The 23,163-nt window shown below is 39.0% G+C and overlaps 1 protein-coding gene across 4 annotated transcripts in view; it reads right to left on the bottom strand.

Annotated features, from left to right (window-relative positions):
* The window catches only part of LOC122563288 (homeodomain-interacting protein kinase 1-like), an 88,764-nt gene that overhangs the window by 61,545 nt on the left and 4,056 nt on the right, over window positions 1–23,163 (bottom strand). For all 4 annotated transcript variants that reach the window (XM_043716988.1, XM_043716989.1, XM_043716990.1 and 1 more), the window contains exon 2: window positions 16,496–17,588. In XM_043716988.1, the coding sequence (XP_043572923.1) occupies window positions 16,496–17,586 (1,091 nt within the window). In that variant the 5' untranslated portion in view covers window positions 17,587–17,588. The remainder of the gene's footprint in view (window positions 1–16,495; window positions 17,589–23,163) is intronic.

Below are 23,163 nucleotides of genomic sequence, written 5' to 3'. Positions count from 1 at the left end.
CACAGAACCAATGATTGTAAATGCTATAGATATGGAGGGGCAATAAGAGCGAACAGACTGAGATTGATAATTTAGAAATGTGTGTGCATCCACAATGAGAGATGTAATTGCACCATGCAAATCATACAACATACATCCTGATATCAAAATATTAGATATGCAAATTTGGGTACAAAAATAAGGTATTTTCAGCATTTGAAACAACATATTTGAAATGAAATGTTTGGAAATAATAGTAACTTATAGTGGTGTGATGGGTCATTTTTAAATTATTCTTATGCATCTAAACAGTGCTGAATACCAAACCATTCATACAGATACAGCTATTTATCCACATTTAAATTTACATTTAGTATTTCCCAATAAATCAATCTAAAATGAGATTTCTTTCCCTCTTTCAAAAACAATACAACTTCTATTTCTGCATTACTCTTGGGATTTGAAGTCAAGTATACTTCACAGATGTATTTTAACTCTAAGCAGACACAATGTGGGAGACTGGGTTTGGTCACAATTGTGTACTAGAGCACAGTTGATCAAATGGCTTCTTTCCTGACTGAAACTTCCAAGATCTGAAGATCAAAGATACAATTTGCCTATCCATAACTGAATATAATTAGCACTGTCATGCAACACCCTATATACATTGCAACTTTAACAATCAAATGACTCAAAGTGCTTCACAGGAGTAGTGGAAAATTAAAGTATGGAACCAAGTCATAGAGAGACATAATGGGGGAAGTTATGAAACACAAGACAATCACTTCAACAGTGGAGTTAATAACTATTTCTATTTTATATTCAAAAATTTTTATTTTTGTCACATATGTTTGTTATTCTTTTGCACTATAAATTCCTATGTCCACAAAGATAATGGAAGCACCTTAGATTAACTGGTCACATCACAATCACTCAGGGGAGGCAATGCAATATCACTGCTTTCAGCAGAGTGTAATTACTGAGTGGCAAGATTAATTAGGTACATTCAATTACATGTCCAGCAATTTATAATGGAAACCAAGTTCGGAGAAAAGTATAACTATTCGTAAATATATTAAAACAAAAAGTTGGAGTAAACCATTTCATAATGATTCCAACTACCAGCTCAAATAGCTTTTAGTCCACTTCTGCAATCATTAAGATAGCAAGCAATTCATGGAAGGCAATATTTCCCAAAATATGTTCAAGAAGAATGACTTTGCACACTAGACTGCCAATGGGAAGCAAAAATGACATACATATTCAGTGCCATTACTCCAAATTGTTCTGAACACCATCCTCTGCTAACATTCCATCACATAAACCTCTCCCTGGCCAATCACACCATCATACATCCCAGTAGCAGTGGCAAAGGCCTGGACAAAGGTCACTTCCAAGCAATGTGAACTCAGCTCAAAATATTGAGAAGAATCATCAGACACAATCTTTGTCAAATCATCCAAAATAGAACACAAAGTACATCATTACAGTAGCCTAGACTTTGCATTAAAAAAAACTAATAACCATGCCAGAAAAAAGTTAGGACTAGTGCTGCATTTAGGTGTAAGTAAATTTTAAATGGTATGAGGAGCCATGAATTACTGTCAAACTTATTTTGTGTGAAGTTTCATATTAAGATTTTGTCTTGTCTTTTTCTTAGTCTTTAGATTCTGCCTTTTTCCTCCCTCAACTCCTTTTGCTTTCTAATCGGGATTTACAATTAAATATCCTAATTTAATACTGTAGTGACCTGCCTCCGGGCAGATCCTCCGTTCATTTATTCACACCTCAAAATCCAGCGCACGTCTAATGTTTCTCACGTGCTTAAAAGGAAATCCAAGTTTTCAGTAACAGTTCCTCAAGGTTCCAGCTCCTTTGTCATCAGCAATGAAAATTCACTGGTTCCACTGTTGGTCCTGAGTCTGGGAGCCCAACCTGGGTTTGTGGTAACTCAAAGGAAACAGAACACAATCTCAGATCTCAAGTACCTTGCTACCTCATTCTAATCTATGCTTTCTGGTTTGGACTCTTATCTCAGTCATGCCTCTTTAATCTGATTGGTTGATGAACCACACAGTTGCTCATCCATGCCCCAGATGCCCAATGGGAGAGTTCTACATTGAACACGATGACAAAGTCATCACAGTCAGTGATGGCTGTAAGAGCAGCAAGGCATGAGCACCACTCCATCACTGACCTCCCAGATCTGGGCCAATAACACAGACAGGCAAAGTGTCCAAATCGAACAATCAATACAAGGAGTTGCATTACAACTTAACTTGGATACAAAGCAAGACTGCTTTGGATCTTTAACATCACAGATGGTTTCCTCCCTCTTGCATGCATAAAACCCAAGTTTAAATATCTGAGACAACCACAGGTGAGATCAAACTAATGACACTCAAGTATTAAGATCACACAAGCATTTTGGCTACAACCCTGCAGCTAACCAATTATTTGATCTAAATAGGAGTAGCTCTAAAAACAAACAATAACTAATTCACGTTCCATATAATTCAACATATAAAATCTTAATTTGTTCAGCAAGAAACAAATAAAACTGCATATTCTATCACATTCTTGTCAAATACATTTTCCATGTCTCCAAATAAGTACAGCCCATAATGAAATTCAAGCAAACTGGGCAAAAAGTAATGAAAATTAACACCTCCATGCTCAGTCATTGCACAGATCAACTCTGCCATCCCGAATTGTTGAAAATGTCATCAACAACCCAACTGAACCCAGAAATATTCATGTGTTGTGCTGTGCTCTTTTTGGTGAGATCTACACTTGGTCTTAGCCATCCAAATCAGTCAGTCAACATATGACAATTACAACCATTCAACAACATAGCTGGACAAGGAGTTACTTGGGTTGAAAAATACAATGTATCAATGTATATGATTTGCTATCTCTTATTCCAATACAGTGAAAGTCAACTAACTTTGCTTTGATTTTTGTTTACACGTTGAAGGGGTTACAGTGACCATCAGTTATCAATTTGCTTAATAGCCAAGAAACTCCACTATTTACATATATTTTTCATTGGCTTTTGTTGAGATATTTAGTCAGAAGCCAAACCTCAAGAATACATGGCCTGAATACATAATTCCTGTCTCTGCACTTTTATGCCAGGCACCCAACTTTTTAAGAGAGAAGTAGAAAGCTGTACATTTTCAGCATTAATTGTTCATATCAAACAGAAACACAAAAATATTTGTGTAGTCAGTTAAGAGTACAGTGAGAGGAATGTGGAGGAGATGGAAGAGGAGAAGTAACTGAACAGAAACTCTTTAGACTGAGGTCAAGACATATTGCTGCATTTGACTGGTGACAGAATGGGCGCTAACATTAGGAACAGACAGACATCCCTACACAACTATCACTGTTATCAATACAAATTTATTTCGTATTATTTCGGGTCAGTGAACGAGTGTTTAATAATAGCTTAGTCCACGTGAAGTAAAACTTGCGGCATCAAAATAATGTGCGGATTTATAGAAAAGTAACATCACTAGATTCTGGTCATTTTAAGAGATAACACAAACAATGGAATGGAATTTCTGTTGAATCATTTAATCACAAGACAGTAATTTGAAGAATTTAAGAAACTGCTGACTTTACGCCAGGATTTAGTACTCACTGAAATTAGCACTTTGAGTGCACCAAAACTCTCAGATCAAGTAAACAACACGTCTGATGACAGGAAACTAAATTGTTGACACTGCAAGTTTCTAGGCTCCTCATACCAAAGTTATACACCCAGGCCTCTGTCAACATCCATCTTAGGTGTGATAGCACAACCTGGAAAACACCTTCAAATTTTCCAACCCACTAAATCAAATTGTTTTCTTATATGGTAGAACCAAACACGTCTTCCACACAAAACAACAGTTCAGTGCACTGAACAAAGTTTCCATTTAGTAATATTCCATGAACTTTATAAATTACACAAGACATGTCAGTTACAAACAGAGAAAATAGTGAACATATAGAGCATACCAGATTGATCCTGCCCTGGTTCAAGTCTAATGTTGAATTTTTTGAATATAAGCAGCTACAAGTCACAACGTATTGAATGATCAAACCAAACTGTACTTTTACAAAGCAACTTTATTCCACAATGTACCTGCACTTTCTACAATTCTGTAAAGCATCCTCCCAAATTACTGTATCTTGAAACTGTTTGTGGATGATTATATTACTTAACCACACATGCATAAAGTTTAAATTGGGTACAAAATTCTCAACTTGGTCAAGAAGCCTGGTGAAACAACAAATACTGATTCTTTTAAAAAGAGATACGCAAAAAAGGACCAAATAGTTATCTGGTGCATAACCTGGCTTTAATCCAAAAATTACCGGCTAAACTAGAAAAACACATAACCAGTATATTGTTTTGATTGTTCAGAGATTATGCATGAAGGCATTGCCAGCAATGCTGGGACTGGGAATATGGGAAAAAGGAACAAGTGAGAAGTAAGGTAATACAATTCCCAGCAAGCTGGGTTAGAGATAGGAGTGAGACAGAGAGAAAAAGAGCACACGCGAAGGAGGGAGGGAGTGAGCGCATGCGCACGCAGAGGAAGAGACAGAGAGAGTGGCCCGCAAGGGAGAGAGAGAGAGCGGGCGCGCAGGTGAGACAGAGACAGAGAGAGAGACAGCCAGAGTGAGAGGGGCACACAGACAGGCGGGCACACAGACAGGCGGGCACACAGACAGAGACAGAGAGACAGCGAGTGTGTCAAGCAAAAAGAGCCTGTGACCAAGAGCGAGTGCCAGTGAGATACAAGAAATTAATGGGAGGGAGAGGGGGCGGATCAGACAGAGAGCACGAAAGAGAGTAAGCAAGAGATCAAAGAGAGGAAGTGAGAAAGATGAAAACCCAAAGGATTTAAAAATGCATGTTTAAATTCAATGTTTAAAAGTGAACAGAGATGTGGGGCAGGACAATATGATTCTGCAAAGTGAGGGCGATGTGCAAATTCGTCTATGGCATTGAATAGGATGCAAATAGCAGTTTCAGCACAGAACAGAAAACAAACACATACAAAGTCATCATCTTTAAAGTATTAGCATGTAGGATGCTTAAAAGATAAGAAGAAAATGAATGCTAAGTCCACAGAAAAGAAAAAGTAAGGTGGTGGAGTTTTAAGAAGGACTAAATGGAAATGGAAAAGGTCAGGTAGTGTTATTTTATTGCAATGGGAACTAGAAGGCTGACCGTAATTCAATTATTTTGAACAGCTTGAAGTATTGGTTTCTTTAAAAACAGTTGTAAAGCAATTTAGCAATATGCATTATTCAATATTTTGGAAATGCAATCGTACCAATGTTAACAAATAGTCATAGAGATAACCACAGAAACAGCCCCTTCGGCCAAACTCGTCCATGCCAACCAGATAGCGTGCATAAATATAGTCTCATCTGCCAGCATTTGGCCCTTCTTATTCATATATCCATTCAGATGCCTTTTAAATGGTGCAATTGTGCCAGCCTCCACCACTTCCCCAGGCAACTCGTTCCATACACACACCACCGTCTGCGTGAAAACGTTGCCCCTTAGATCCCTTTTAAATCTTTTCTCTCTCACCTTAAACCTATGCCCTCCAGTTTTGGACTCCCCCACCACAAATATTTGGGTTACATAACTTGGTTAGGCTTCCCACAGATGTTGGTTTTGGCTGCAAATCTTCAGGGAGTCTGGATATGCTAGCTATTTGCAAATTACAGGGTTCACTACTGTGGGGAAATTCTTGATTTGGAAGTACATTTTACAGACCAGTTCTTGCATTGCTACCCACTCCCTAAATTTCGGTGCATTTTCATTTAAAGGTGTATTGACAGAGAGTGTACAATATACCCACTGCATTACATAAATGTATAACTTTGTAATCTGCATAAACACAATTCACTCATAATAAGAATCAAATCAATAAAAGGTTTACACATAAGCTGGAAGACCAATGTCAGACCAAAAGAGAAGATGCTGTTTGCATTCCAACATTTATTGTAAATGCAAGTGAAAGGTACATATAAATTCTGTCAACTAGCTGCCTTTTACTTTTAAAACGCAGGCAGCTTCCTCATTAATTCATTGGATAAAACCAACATGCGACAGCGCACAGACCAGTGGATCCAGGTCAAATTCCTGGTCTATGCCGATTTAGTTTTATTTTGTTAAGTTTAGCCAAGGTGATCTCAACAGCCCTAGAATTGCAATACGTTGGTAGCAAAGTACAGCAATGGAAATTCCAATTCTTGATCATATCCAAACAACCCATGCTGGAAAGTGCACAACTGTGGATGTCAGATGGGCACACATGAAAGCTAGAAAATCTTCTTGTTGGTTATTGGCTTGGTTGACAAAGAATATGAAGCAACTGCAGAGATCCCACATCGCAACAGTGGAGAGGAGAAGGAAGGTGGTGGCGGCGCCAGACAGGGGGTGGAAAAAAATGAAACAAAAACTTTATATAATTTTACACTGCACCTCATCAAATAGTGTTATTACATTTTCAATCAGGGATTCAAGAATGCAGCACATTTTAAAACAACACACTATCAGTGACTTACAATATAAGGTCTGTTCAACATGTGCGCAAAGAAACAACATTCTTTGTGAAGGCTTTTAGACAACCTGCTTTCAGATCAGCTGTTTAGTTTAAATGTTGGTGATAATTTTGTAAGTCAGTTACTTCTCCAGTAGCTTTTATTCCAGGTCCTCATGACAGCAGGAGAGAAAGCAAAAGCAAGCATTATACTCGAGTAAATATCTATTTATTAGAGAAAAAAATTCTACATTTTGGAATCCATGGAAATTAAGTCAATCATCAAAAATACTAATCGCATCACAAGGAGAGAGAAATTGGACTGATGATCTCAGTAGGTTCAGCATAAATCAGGATTGGTATTTAGCAGAAATGTACAACACACACTAAGTTAGTTCAACTTGTACTAGCGATGGTGACAGTACAACATGTTAAACAGTTTTGTCTAAAGGTATTGAAAAGTGAAGATTGACTAATATCAATAAATAAAGAATTAAGGGATGCTGGAAATCTAAAACAAAAACAAACTGCTGGAAAAACTCAGCAGGTCTTGCAGCATCTGTGGAGAGACAGCAGAGTTAATGTTACAAGTCCAGTGACTCTTCCTCTGTCAAGTATCACTGGACTCAAAACATTAACTCTGACTTCTCTCCACAAATGCTGCCAGACCTGATGCGTTTGTCTAGCAATTTCTGTTTTTGTTTCAAGACAATGTTTCTTCATTGATTATAACTGAATTACTGTAGCTAAAATTTCCATACTAATAAGGTAATTGCAATGCACCCCATTTGCAGTTTATTCAGCTCAGTTGTGTTCAGGATGTGGCCCCAAGTATTCAAGAGATACCTCTACAAAATATGATATTTATTGTGCAAAAACAGCTTCACCAAGAGAAAAACATGGTTTCTGCTATTTAGTTTTGATAATATGCAGTTAACTATGCAAAGAATGGAGGGTTTTTTTTTAACCATGTCGTCATTTTATCAGACTACAGGAAGCTATGAGAAACATTAATCAATTTTAATGCCAGAACAATGGGTAAGTGAAAAACAGGTTTGATCAAATGTCACCAAATTCTTGATCCCAAGTACTTTGTTTTTGCAAGCTTGTATCCCCTCTTGTCAAACTGCATGCAGAAGTTCTCTAGTATTACTCCACTTCATGCCTCTACAATCTGGTCTCAGATTCCCCAGAGTACTCGTTGGCTTCTACCCGCATATGTATGCTGTACCTTTGACAACTTTAATGAAAAACACAGGACTAGATTCCACATCAGTTGGTCGATCAAGCTCTAACACTGTTACTTCTCGTGACAACTGCTTCACTGTCAGACTGTTTATTCAACGAACAGTCATGGATTAGTTACAATTTTCTTCTTTCAGGTCCTTCCATTTTACACAGGGTTTCCACAATCCCGTTGTTTCACACCCTACTCAATTTGTTCCTGTAAGTCACCCAAATCCTTTTCCAATCCACTGCATTTAAGTCTCCCACGGCCACATCTCTGCATTTGGCCTTCATCGCCGGATTAAGAGCTCATGCTCGAAACATCGACTCTGCTGCTTCTTGGATGCTGCCTAACTGCGCTTTTCCAGCAACACACTTTTCAACTCTAATCTCCAGCATCTGCAGTCCTCACTTTCTCCTTTCATTCAAGTAGTCTCACCTCCAACACTAAAAGCATTATATTTCCTCACTCCGCATCAGTTGGCCATTCCATTGCAATCTCTTCATCGCCACTTGCTTTGAAGCTTCCACAATGCTCCCTAACCCTTGATGGACTAATTCTTAATTTTGTCCTTTTTCATTACTTCACACATCCATTTCATCTCAGTATCTAATCACTGTTCCTCTTTGTTTGATGGCATCCAAGTTTCTGCACCAGATAAAAGTTCAGAATAGTCTCTCCAGCACAAGGATCATCTACTTCCACCCTATATAATGACTCAACAATTTCAAGATTCACATGACTAGCCTGTCATCATCCACAAACAACTTAAATTTATATATTTTGAGCATTAATTGACAGATTTTCTCAGTTGAAAATCAAAAGGCAAGAGAATTTGAAAACTATAGATACAAGCTTTAGGATTTTAATTTCAACTTTGTGCAAACTTTTAAACTCATTTGCTCCCAAAGTCCAAATTAAAAGTTTAGTCAGAAATTGCAACATTTCACTTTCAGAAAAAGTGTTATGCTCTGATTTTTTTTTAAACCATAAAGAGATTAAAAAGCAATGAGCATTAGGAAAAAAAACTGATCAACATTAGCTTATAGTTCCCTCAGAAGTCATCAGGCACAGTAGTGTCCCTACCACTGCTATACCACAAGAACCCTACCCCTAATTTTTTTTAAAAAACTGAATCTTAACCTAGTTCTAATCTCTTCCAAAAGAGGAAAGAAAACAGATTCCAACTGGTGGCTAATTAATTCATTGTAGGTTCATGTAAATTGCATGCCTCATGGAGGAGATGGTCTCACAAAGGCTTAGTTCTGCCAGCTGGCTCTCTAGACTTTGGACTTATCATTCAAGATATGCGTGCAGCTTTCAATGAAAAACCTCAACAAGTGCAGTCATTTCCTTCAAAGTCTGATAATATCCTGACTTGGAACTCCTGAGTTGTTTCAACACTATCACTGAATTAAAATCTTGGAACGAGAATCCCTTCCACTGCAGCAGTTCAAGAAAGCTGTTCATCACCACCTTTTCAAGGGCAATTAAGGATGTGCAATAAATGCTCATCTGGCCAACAATGCTCTATTAATTGAGTAAACAGCTTGCTTTAGAGACTCTCAGATTAGGCAATCACCAATCACCACCTGCTGTTAGGGACCTCACAATTCCAAAGAACAACCAGAGAAAGCACACAATATTCCAATAACAAAAGCCTGATCAATTTTTTAAAAAAGTAAATCTTAGATTAGATTACATTAGATTACATTACAGTGTGAAAACAGGCCCTTCGGCCCAACAAGTCCACACTGACCCACCGAAGCGCAACCCACCCATACCCCTACATTTACCCCTTACCTAACACTACGGGCAATTTAGCATGGCCAATTCACCTGACCTGCACAGCTTTGGACTGTGGGAGGAAATCCACGCAGACACGGGGAGAACGTGCAAACTCCACACAGTCAATCAGTCACCTGAGGCGGGAATTGAACCCAGGTCTGGCGCTGTGAGGCAGCAGTGCTAACCACTGTGCCACCGTGCGCCAATTGTTTATTGTTTTCTCACAATATCCTCTCTTCTTGAGAGAATTCCCACAGACACAGGGCTACCTCTGGTACCCCACACAAGCATTATCATCTACCATGGGGCCCTCTTGTGCATAGTGATTGGGTTCCTACCCCCTGGACTGGAATGCCCTAGTTCAAGTACCACCTGACCTGGAGGTGTATAGTCATCGCTTGACAAGTTTATTAGAAAAATGGGTTAAATAAAAAAAAACACATAGTTCCATCATTGGTGTCTGGACCACAAACAGAAGCTTGTCTGAACTGACTTTCTCTTCCCCAGTGATTAAAACTAATTGCAGTGTCCAATTTCCCAATTTATGCTTAATTTTCCACTGAAGCATCAAACCTGAGATCCTCCTCACCTCAATAGCTCTGCAATCCACTAGATGAAATGTTTGGTAACAATAGTGGTTAGCTATATTACATATTAAGATTAATGTGATCTTATACTTCCTTAAAGAGAAAAGATTCTTAAGTACGTAGGTCTGTACTTTTTGAAAAAAATAACTGTTTTCAAAGTTTTAATTTTACAAGAACTAGGTGGCTCTATGGTAATGCAATGTAACGGGAAGTCCAAGACCACTCAAAACTGTGACCTCAAAACGCTCTTGCTCAAACATACACTGCAAACACACACTTTCCTGCATGAGTCAGAAGTACATGCTTCATTTCCAGTCATCAGTGTATCTGTCACACACTCAAAAAAACCACCCTGAAAATTGAGCACATCTGTAACTGATTGCCTTGCATTACAAATGGTCCATTTTTATACATTGTTGTAGGTTACAATGTCTCATTGCAAATATTGTACATTCAAAATAATGAAAAACAGCAAAAAATTCCTAGTAAAAGCAGGTAACAAAGTCTGTTTTACAATGCCACTGGGAAATGCTAAACTTTAGACCTGAATGTTAATTCACTTCACTTAATGTCATTTTCCTTACTGGCACAATTGTTGACAAGTTAATTGTGTTTTTGGAAGAGATATAAAGTTACATACAGTCTAATCATAGCTCTTCAGAAACCAAATGATTTCAAAAACAATTAAAGTGTAAAAGACTGTTTAGGTAAACAACAAAATCACCATTTTGTATAAAAAGCAGGTTAATGATTAGTTTCTTTTATTCACTGGAACTGATTGTATTTACATTCTATTTAGCTTCCATCTTCAAACATGCTGATTTTAGAAAAGTGACATAATACATCTTCAATTAAGTCTGTAATGCCAACTTACAAAATCACAAACAGGCATGGCCTTAATTTGTCATTTCAAACTGAGTGGTATTACTCTTGATAATTGAGAGCTCCCTTGATAGCATTCTGGAGTCTCAGCCGAGGTTATCTGCTTAAACAGTAGGGCTTGAAGACTAAATTTTCTAATAGAGTACTACAAGGACCAAGCTAACAGTATGTGACAAGAAAACTGGAAAATTAACCCACCTTTCAGTAATCACAACTGAAGAGATAGTGCAAGCACTAGCACCAGTTTGCCAAAATTCCTTTGATTAGGAAATAGTCCCTTCAGATTGGAAGCTTGCAAATATTAAACCATTTTACAAGACATTGAAAGCATGCCAGTTAGCCAAACAAATTGTCGGGAAAAAGCTGAAATTTACTAGTTAAGACTAAACAATGCACTTAAAAAAGCAAAAATAATCTGAAAGGTCTGAACGAGTGAACATACTCTTATGAAAGGAAAAATTTGATTGACAATTTATTGACATTTTTTAAGGATGTAACTAGCAAGGTAGATAAAAGGGAAATAAGCAGTAGCAGTATAACTGAAAATCCAAATAGTATTTGATAAGCTGGCACACAAACGATTAATAGGCAATTTAAGAGCTCATGGGGTTAGGGGTAATCTATTAACTGAATAACAGACAGGAAGCAGAGAGTGGGCATAAACAGGGTACTTTCAAGTTGGCAGGCAATGAATAGTGCCACTTAATAACTTAGATAAAGAGACAGAGTGTAACAGAAAAGTTTATTAATGATACAAAGCTAGATGGAAAGGTAAACAATGGGAGGCATACAGAAGCCACAAAGAGATATAGACAAGTAAAGTGAGTGGGCAAAAAGATAGCAGATGGATTATAATGCAGGATTTGTGAAGTTATTCACCTGAGAACAGAATGGAGATTGTTTTTAAATCTATGAAACTTGTAAGTGCTGATATTGAGAGAGACTTGGGTGTTGTGGCAGATACACAAAGCAAGCAATCAGAAGGGCGAATGACATGCTGGACTTTATTGCACATGAATTGGAGTACAGGAGTAAAGAGATCTCTTGCTACAATTGTACAGGGTTTTGGTGAAAATACAGCTGGAATACGGTGTGCAGCTTTGGTCTCCACATAAGGAAACATAACTGTATTTGCCTTCAATCCAAGTGTAAGGATCACCAAATTAATCCCTGTTCTGTGACAAGAGGCTCATCAAAGTGGACCAATGCCCTACAGAGTTTAGACGAATGAGTGGCAACTTCATTAAAAGACACATCTTTGGTCTTGCAAGGAATCAAATAGACAGGAAAGTGGAGTTGAAGCCCACGGTCACCGTGAGTATACTGAATGGCAAAGTGGCCTGATGTGCCATATGAACTGCCAATACAAATTCTGTCATGTGAACTTATGTTGGCTGTTCCTCTTAGAGCTGAAAAGAGAACAACTGAGCAAGGTGATCATCATTGAATTGCGATTGAGAGAAAAATTACTTTGGCAAAGTTAGCACACCACTGAAATTGCCATTAAACTACTTCAACTTGGATAAGACAGCAGAGATCATGGATCAAGTCTCAGAGTTTTGTTTCTTTCAATAGTTACATAAAGGAGACTATCAACTCAGCCATAAAGCAATGCAACTCGACACAAGCTTACAGACTATTCAAGACATCAATTTTGTATCAACATTTCCCCTTAAAAGGTAAATTAGTTCTAAACACATTTAACCACAGCTTTCACCCCGTGACTCCTTTTCCTTCATCCACATATTCAATCTAACCATTTAACGTTGACATAGTTTCTGTCTGAATAACCTCAGAAATTAATTCCTCAGGTTTTCCACTACATGTGAAGCTTTCTCTGATCCTTGGTTTAAATCTAATTCATTTAGGTTTGATTCTTCTATTCCATGTTCTTAATCCCTCACATTTTTAACTGTTCAGTGTCAGCCCTTCACAAAGAACTTTTGTTATATTAATCTGCAATGTATATTGTAAAACAAGAAAAATGAATGATCTGATCTTGACAGTAAGGGGCACAATCTCAAAATAAACAAGAGCCACAAAACTTTGTCATATTCGCAACCAGGATGGTGATAAAGTTTAAGATGATATGGACAGATTGTCAGAGTGGTCAGTCACACAGTTGACGCGAATTGAATTCAGAAGTGTGAAGTGATTTTGGGAAGCTGAACAGGAAGGAAATATAAAATGAGGGATAAAATTCTAAAGGGGGTATTGAAGAAGAGTGCCATAGGAGTATGCATGCAGAGATTGTTGAAAGTGACAGGGCAGATTGAGCAAGTAGCTAATAGAGCCCAAATCTGCCTTATGACTAGAGATATAAGGTACAAAAGGAAGGATATTATGGTGAACTTTGATAAAAACATTGCTTCAGCCTCAAATGGAAACTTGTATGCAATTTTAGCACCACTCTATACAAAGGATATAATGGTGTTGAAGTGGGCTCAGAAGAGAATTACGAGAATGGTTCCAAAAATATATGACTTCAGTTGCGAAAAAATAGATTGGTGGACCTGAGTAGCTCAATTTAGAGAAGGTAAAGAAGCTATTCAGTAGAGATATTCACAATCATAAAGGGAACTGGACAAAATAGATAGAGAGAAACTGTTGCAACTAGCATAAAGATCAACAATTGGAGGAGATTTAACTTGAGGTAATTGGCTAAAGAAACAATGGCAAAAGTCAGAGATGTATAGCTTGGAAACAAACCCTTCAGTCCAAATTGTCCATACCAACCAGATATCCTAAATTAATCTAGTCTCATTGGCCAGCATTTGACCTATGTCACTCTAAACCCCTCCTATTCATATATTCATCCGGGCGTCTTTTAAAATGTTGTAATTGTACCAGCCTCCACAACTTCCTCAGGCAGCCAGAATTGGTGAATCACCTAAAGAGGGAAAAAAGGCACAGCTACAAGGGAAAGATTGGGATCAGTCAATTTGCTCTTATGGAGAATCAGCACAGAGATGACTTGTCAAATGACCTCTGTTTTTAATTATTGTTATAACATGCAAATCATCAAGGCTAATTTGCTGTAATGTGATTGACAAATTGGGAAGGCTGTTTCTGAAGCGCGAACTTTTAAAACATGTTGGCTGTAACGTGATTACAGCGCTAACACTTCAAGCGCTGCTTATAAAGCACAATTTTTCTATAACACAGGGGTGCACAAGAACTCAACCATCGCCTTACAGAAGAACTGACTGTATTGTAAAAGACCAACTTTTCCAAGTACTTTGTTGCACTATGCAATAACATAGTGAGTTTGTACTGTAATGTCTCAATGGCTTCATACCAAAACAAACAGGGACACAAAATAAGGCTCCATATTACAAGATGCTTTAACCAATTGTTTCAGAGTTTGATATACACATTCAGTAATTGTTCCATCAAGGGATTTAACCACTCAACAATAAAAATCATAATCTTATACTGTACTGCAAAATAAAATAATACAAATACTTGATGACAAAAAAACAACAAAACAATCGCTTATCCAGATAAACATGACAAGCAGAAGTGAACAAAAATGTCCTGAATCTAATCAAGTATATATAAACATGAAAATATGTTGTTGAACCATGAGTAGCATACATATTTTCCTTGTTTGGGAAGAAAAGAATGTCAATTGTGTGACCATGAGCAAATACAACTTAAGACACTAAGTACTGCACTTCAACTTTCCTCACTCTGTCCTATACAATTTGTAACATGAAGCAGTGGACACGTTGTACACTTCAGGCCATCTTGAATTTACTGCAATTTAATCTAATTTTTGAAATAAAGTTGGCACAATGAGTGACTGCAATTGGTGAATAATTCCAATAAAATGCATCCACTGAACACCTTTACAAACACACAACCAATATGCTATATAAAACTAAACAAAATATATGCAAATACTAGTTTTAAACTTTATTTTAAAACTCATGTTGTATATACTGAAGAGCCATTTCAAAAATTAAAACTTACACCACAAAATGAGCAATGAGTTAGCATTTCTGAAGAAAAAGTATGCCAGGGTTATTTTCCCTCTCCTGACAGCTCAAAGAATTTCATACCAGATACAGTGAATCATAAAAATTGCATTTTATTATGATCTGTACATAGATTTTGGATTAGCTTCTCTTCACACTTAAAATGCATTACTCTCCTTTCTTTTTTTCACCTCCCTTCTTTCAGATGTAAGTGCTGAAGCAGCTGCACAAGACCACCATCACTGCCAAGTTCCCCTCCCAGCCACACACTATCCTGACTTGGCGCTATATCAGTGTTCCTTTGCTGTCCAGGGTCATAACTTGGAACTCCCTACCAAACAGCACTATGGCCTTACCAAACGCCATGAACTGCAAAGTTCAAGATCAGGCCTCACCACCACCACCACCTCCAGGGCAGTTAGGCCCATGCAATAAAATGCTAGCCCAACTACAAATGCCCACAACCATGAATGGATAAAGAAAACATTGCTATACAAGCAAAGGCTCTGAAAAATTATTTGGGAGAAGGGCAATTAAACAGAACTTCAGAAAAACCTCAGAAAGACATCTGTCGGAAAATTAAGTATATAAAATGAGCAGATTAGTTGTGAACCTCCCTTTTGAAAGGGAGTAGAGTTAAAAACCATTGGCGAATCTCATAGGTACCAACTGCATCCACTGATGGCTGAAACACACTACTTATAAAAGACTGCGATTAACCATGTTTTTTTGCAAAATAAAATCTGATTTTGAATCTAAAGCTGTATTCTTTGGCTAAACACATATCATAGTTTGCTCTATTGTGGTTGTGCTATGCCAGTCTAATGGAGTGAATACTATTTAGTTGATCAAGCAAACTCGCAAGTTAACACAGTTGCTTCTACCCAAATAGTATTTAAATGTCATAACCAACAGCTTTGAAATGGGTATTCATCATGGTTGACGTGTTTTAGCCAATAAATGACTTCCAAGTGTGAATGTAGATATTAAGTGGTGGCGACTATGTTTACTTTGTCAACAATACTGGTCTTGCACAACAACAGTTTTCAGTTCTACTGATGAGGTTGCTGATTTGATCTTAATACTCCTCGCTTCAAAATCATTCATGAAAAGAGAAAACATGAATCTTACTGCCAAAAAGCTACACAGAGTGGAAAACTTGGAATATAATGTCAATCTTATCACCAACTCATGCTATTTTAAAGTATACGTTGACAATGAGAGCACAGGTTCAATGTGGGATGCAAATGTAGCCAGAGAGTTAATTTAGCCAAGACCAAATTGAAAGCATCAAGAAAACAAATGGGGGAAACAAGTGGCTTGACATAAGCTCTGCATTCACCCTCCCCAGCAACCCTCATTCTACTTTAAAACAAAACCTTTATTTGCAAAGGATTTTAAGTCAACTTGGTTTAATCATTGAATCACTACCATAATTGATGATCTGAATTGCAAAATGATGCATGCCCCAAGAAGAATTAAAAACAATTCACTGACCTGTAATATCGAGACTGCAGATATGTTGAGCAAACTGCTTTTAAAACATGACTGGCTGAACCAAAATCTATGACCTTCACTCTATAGGGCTGACGGGTCGGATCCACCAACATAATGTTTTCTGGTTTCAGATCTGCGTGAATGAGACCAAGACTTTTTAGTTTCATTAAGGCTGTGGCCACCTGCTGCAGGATGGGTCGTATATATTTCAAGGGCAAAGGGCTGAACTTGTTCTGTTTGAGGAAGTCATACAGGTTCTGTTCCAACATTTCAAAGACCAAACAGGTATGATTCTTGTGTTGAAAACATTCATAAGACCGGACAAAATTGTAATCATCAGCGTTCTCTGTGCTCAAACGATTTAAAATGCTCACTTCAATTTGTCCCTGCCGTGCATAAGATGGATGATTTTTCAAGATCTTGATAGCCACAATTTCATTGGTGCCCCTTTTCCAGCATTTTACTACCTGCCCAAAAGTGCCACGGCCAAGAAACTCCAATACCTCATAACTACTGACCACTGAGCAAAGTATTTCATGTTGTACCAACTGATAATCCCCTTCATTAGTGGAACTGCCATTCTTTGAAGTTACAGTTGATGTGGTGGTGGCAGTTGTACCCACCGCAGTCCTGCCAGTGGTGTTCTGAAGCATCGGAGGTGGGTGTTCCTCAATTATTTGCACACTGCCACTGCTTTCAATCTCCTCACTCTTTCTCTTCAGTCCACATTTTTGATAGGTATCCAACAGCGTGACTGTGCTCCTGCGTGTCAAGCTCTGTACTCCGTTGGATGATCCAACTGACAAGGCCGCCGTACAGGCCCCACTGTCAGCACTCTTAACCGGGATCAACCCAGAGGCAGTGGTGGTGTGTAAATTTTGTTCATAAACCACGATGCTGCTTGATGCCTGGTGGGGCAGATTTGTCTGTACTTGAGTCACTGAAGGATTTTTGCTTTGATTGCAATGTTTTGTGCTGCAGCCTTGCCCCGTTGCATCCCAGTTGATGGGCTCCACTTTCAATTTCTTCACGCTGCAGAAGGCACTGGACTTTACTGACATTGGTGAAAACACTTGCAGTTGTGAGGCCATACCTGTCAAATAAAAAATAAGTTATAAAATAAAAAGACACGACTTCAGCTCTGCACATGCACAGTATTGTAAACACCGCAGTCAAAGATGTTACTAAATACACCTCACACAATTAAAAATTCTCTAAACAAATGTTACCTTATACTTGCAAGCAAACCATAGACCAGCCTAAAAGATTAATACTGGTGTGTTTAACCAAGCTGCTCAGTAGAAATGTTTCTTACAATGCATTTGAAACAATACAATCACCTCTTCTATTAAACTGAAGTGAAATACTCAAATATGTGAATGTATTCCCAAAGTTAACTGAAGCACATACTATGTGGTGATTTATCTTCTTCTGAAACATTTAAATGGAAGTAGTACTGTAAATTTAAATACATTCAAATGTTTAGTAGTATTCACAGTATACAGTACTAAGTCCCCAGTGTCATTTGATTCCAGGAATGTACATTATGAAAACTTCTTCTAAGAACCAAAAGGAACTTTCTCAAGGAAATATGCAGCAGTAATATTCATTAGGCAAAGAAAGGAAGAGTTGTTTTCACATTTGAGTACAAATGCAAATTTAACTTGCAAATCAGAGTGCAGCTTACACATTTTTAACAAGGGACCCTTTCTTGAGAAAATGTAACTTTATCATGACTATTACTTTAGATAGAAGTATCTAGTGTAATGCGTGATAAATGCATCAAAGGATGTAACATTAAGTCAAAGACAAAGAGGGCTGTTTGACCTCAGCTAAGTCAAGGTATTACATGGGTACTTCAATTGGTCTCAGTACCCTAAAACTCAAAGGATGGAATTAAAATCAATGTTCTGCCCCCATCTATCATACAATCTGCTGACAACCATTGTTGAAATTCATACATGAAGAATGATTACATGGTGGAGGTACTATTGGCCTGTAAGGACATGTAAAGTCATAATTCATCGACAGCAGTATCCTTGGCAGTGAGGAAACTTCGCAAAGGAAGCACAGGAGAAAGGACAACTGAACTTTTGCTACTCAGTAATTGATACACTATGTATAACAGGATGTACAGAAACTGAGCAGCATTGAGCCTGCTAATTATGAAGTTGTGCGGATAATGGAGTTTAGTGTTGAGAACTGAAATTCTCCCTACAGTTCTTTCTGGATGTAACGATCAGTATTATGTCCGATACGATGCTACATCACCACCACTCCTCCCACCTCTGATCCAGCCACATCCCTCCAAATTCCTATGGAACTACGTATCCACATAAGAGAAAGGGAAATATATTGCTTCCTTGAAAAAGTGTACTTTGTCACCATCTTGCCATCTCAAAGCAAACATTGATTACAGTTACTAACTACTATCCACAATAATTGCAATACACTAGCCCATGGTACTAATAATACTATACATTAAGCACCATTACCATCAACACTACATTTACAATACATCTTCAGGATAAGCACAAGATAAAAACAAAGTGCTGGATGGAGAAACTCTGATTTTGTAATGTTTCTAGTTCAGTAGGACTCTTTAAGAGTCATGAAGAAGGGATATACTGGACTCAAAGCATGAGCTCTGTTTCTCTCTCCGCAAATGGCATCTGTCCTACTGAGTTTTGCCAGCACTTACAATTTATAATTCAGGTTTCCATTAACTGAAATACTTTGCTTTTATCAGAACAAGATAGTGACTGCAGTATCACCGTGAACCAAAACATCTAATAATGTGACACCACAACAAAACTGGTTGACAGTTCTTGGAGGAGAGAGTCAGAGTTCTTTTCTGCTTCATTACAGAATCAGTTCTGGTTTTCACATTGGATTTATCCGATTCACAGTACTGCATATTAATGTTTAGTGTGAATACACACTGACATCATTCTTTAAAGTAATAAATATAGTACCACTGGTTTGTCAAACATCAAACTTACATTTAATCAATAGTCAAACACTCAATATTAGAGATAAAGAATAAAGTTGCCCATAGAGTCATAGAGATGTACAGCATGGAAACATACCCTTCGGTCCAACCCGTCCATGCTGACCAGATATCCCAACCCAATCTAGTCCCACCTGCCAGCACCCGGCCCATATCCCTCCAAACCCTTCCTATTCATATACCCATCCAAATGCCTCTTAAATGTTGCAATTGTACCAGTCTCAACCACATCCTCTGGCAGTTCATTCCATACATATATGTACCACCCTATGTGTGAAAAGGTTGCCCATTAGGTCTCTTTTATATCTTTCCAGTCTCACCCTAAACCTATGCCCTCCAGTTCTGGACTCACCGATCCCAGGGAAAAGACTTTGCCCATTTACCCTATCCATGCCCCTCAATTTTATAAACCTCTATAAAGTCACCCCTCAGCCTCCGACGCTCCAAAGAAAACAGCCCCAGCCTGTTCAGCCTCTCCCGATAGCTCAAATCTTCCAAGCCTAGCCACATCCTTGTAAATCTTTTCTGAACCCTTCCAAGTTTCACAACATCTTTCCGATAGGAAATAGACCAGAATTGCACGCAATATTCCAACAGTGGCCTAACCAATGTCCTGTACGCTGCAACATGACCTCCCAACTCCTGTACTCAATACTCTGACCAATAAAGGAAAGCATACCAAACGCCTTCTTCATTATCCTATCTACCTTCAAGGAGCTATGAACCTCCAGTCCAAGGTCTCTTTGATCAGCAACACGCCCTCGGACCTTACCATTAAGTGCATAAGTCCTGCTCTGATTTGCTTTCCCAAAATGCAGCATCTCACATTTATCTAAATTAAACTCCATCTGCCACCTCTCAGCCCATTGGCCCATCTGATCAAGATCCCGTTGTAATCTGAGGTAACCATCTTCGCTGTCCACTACACCTCCAATTTTGGTGTCATCTGCAAACTTACTAACTGTGCCTCTTATGCTCTCATCCAAATCATTTATGTAAATGACAAAAGGTAGTGGACCCAGCACTGATCCTTGTGGCACTCCACTGGTCACCGGCCTCCAGTCTGAAAGACAACCCCCCCATCACCACCCTGTGTCTTCCAGCTTTGAGCCAGTTCTGTATCCAAGTGGCTAGTTCTCCCTGTATTCCGTGAGATCTAACCTTGTCGAACGCCTTACTGAAGTCCATATATATCACAACTACCGCTCTGCTCTCATCAATCCTCTTTGTTACTTCCTTAGTTAATATATTAAAGGGAAGAAACAATTTTGCTTGGAATATTTTATGGATCCCATGACTGGTTTCACTGAAGGAATAGGAACGCCTGCAAGAAGCAAGTTATATTAGTGAGACTTTAAACTTTTAATACTTTGGAGAGAACTAACAATGGGCGGCACGGTGGCACAGTGGTTAGCACTGCTGCCTTACAGCGCCCGAGACCCAGGTTCACTTCCCGCCTCAGACGACTGACTGTGTGGAGTTTGCACGTTCTCCCCGTGTCTGCGTGGGTTTCCTCCGGGTTCTCCGGTTTCCTCCCACAGTCCAAATATGTGCAGGGCCAGGTGAATTGGCCATGTTAAATTGTCCGTAGTGTTAGGTAAGGGGTAAATGTAGGGGTATGTGTAAATGTAGGGGTATGGGTGGGTTTCGCTTCGGCGGGTCGGTGTGGACTTGTTGGGCCGAAGGGCCTGTTTTGCTTGGAGAGTGAGCGAGAGAGTGCGAGAGAGTGAGCGAGCGCGCGAGAGAGAGAGAGCGAGCGAGAAAGCTAGCGAGCGAGAAAGCTAGCGAGCGAGCGAGAGAGCGAGCGCGCGAGAGAGCGAGAGAGTGAGAGAGAGCGAGAAAGCTAGCGAGCGAGAAAGCTAGCGAGCGCGCGAGGTGTTAGGTAAGGGGTAAATGTAGGGGTAAATGTAGGGGTAAATGTAAGGGGTAAATGTAGGGGTATGTGTAAATGTAGGGGTATGGGTGGGTTTCGCTTCGGCGGGTCGGTGTGGACTTGTTGGGCCGAAGGGCCTGTTTCCACACTGTAATGTAATCTAATCTAATGCAAGCACAAAGATTTCCTTGATTTTTTCAGGACATCTTTTAAGGCAGTCTTCAACTGGACAAATTTCAAAAACAGGCAAAAATAGATAACTATTTGAGAAATAGTAATCACACAACACCAGTCCAACAGGTTCAGTGTGTAGCCCCTTCATCAGGTGAAGTGAAAGGGAAGCACACAGAACACAGAATTTATGGGCAGAAAAATCAAGGACAGAGAAATTAGAAGATTATACAAATGGTGTGAGTGGAGTGTCGCATATTAAGTCTCAACAGGTGACCAAGGGTGTTAGATGGTGTGAGTATAGAGTCAATAGCTGAATAACAATCAAAGGGATGACCTATAACCCGATTAAATGAGTATTGGAGATTCTTAGGATATATTAAAAATAAGGTGGTGCTGGAGACAATCCAAATGAATGGAAAACATGGATCAAAAACCAACATTGCTGGAAAAGCCCAGCAAGTCCTACAGCATCTGTGAAGGAAAACCAAGGAAAGGACCAGATATGAAATGTTAACTCTTGATTTTTCTTCACACATGCAGCCAGACCCACTATGCACACACACCACCACTACATCCTCCCTCCCCACAACACCCTGCTCAACAGCATGCACAGTTCTTCTGGGTTTTATTTAACTGTAACAATATGACAGGTATTAAGTGTTCCATCCTGTGAGTCTAACCAACGTAATAAGTAATCCAAAACTTTGTAAAAACTATTTAAGGTAGAGATCATAATTTATAAAGGTGATGATGTCATAACAGGACAGTAAGGAAAAGTTTGCAAATAGCATGTGGATGAACCCAAGATCATGGTTAAGGTAGTCTTCATGGGTATGGAACCTGGCTATCAGTTTCTGCTCGGCAATTCTACATTGTTGAGAATCTTGAAGGCTGCTTTACCTCAAGATCAGAAGCTGATTGTCCTTGACCATTGAATGCTTCCAGCCTGGAAGTGAACACTCCTCAGAAGACAGACACAGGATATGACCAATAGAGCACCATTGTCCAGAATTCCCCCGGAGTGGAGACACAACATCACACTCTTCACAGCCTTCAACATGTCATTGATGACGAGCATCTCGCCAAAATCATACTTACTCCTCCACCTCTCACCCTCAAATAACTGCCAACCCTTAGACCATCATTCGCAACAAACTATCCAGCCTTCAGGACAACATCGACCACAACAGCACACAGCCCTGCATGGTAACCTCTTCAAGACATGTCAAACCATCAACACGGACACTACCATCACACATGGGAACACCACCCACCATGTATACGGTGGATATTCACATGAATCGGCCAACATTGTCTATCTTATTCACTGCAAGCAAGGATGCCCCAGGGCATTATATATTGGCAAGACAACAGATGAATGCACACCACACAACAATAACCAGACAGGAATGTTCCCTCCCAGTCGAGGAACATTTCAGCAGTCAAGGCCATTCAGCCTTTGGTCTTCAGGTGAGCGTCTTCCAAGGCGGCCTTCAAGATACACAAAAACGACAAGTAGAAACTGATAGCTAAGTTCCATATCCATGAAGGTGGCCTCAACCGTGATCTTGAGTTCATGTCACGCGATGTGTAACCCCATCATACTGTTCA

Source organism: Chiloscyllium plagiosum, chromosome 26 (assembly GCF_004010195.1).
Source record: "Chiloscyllium plagiosum isolate BGI_BamShark_2017 chromosome 26, ASM401019v2, whole genome shotgun sequence".
Lineage (NCBI taxonomy): Eukaryota > Metazoa > Chordata > Chondrichthyes > Orectolobiformes > Hemiscylliidae > Chiloscyllium > Chiloscyllium plagiosum.
Note: the sequence above shows the minus strand (reverse complement) of the source record. Positions and strands in the feature narration are given on the sequence as shown.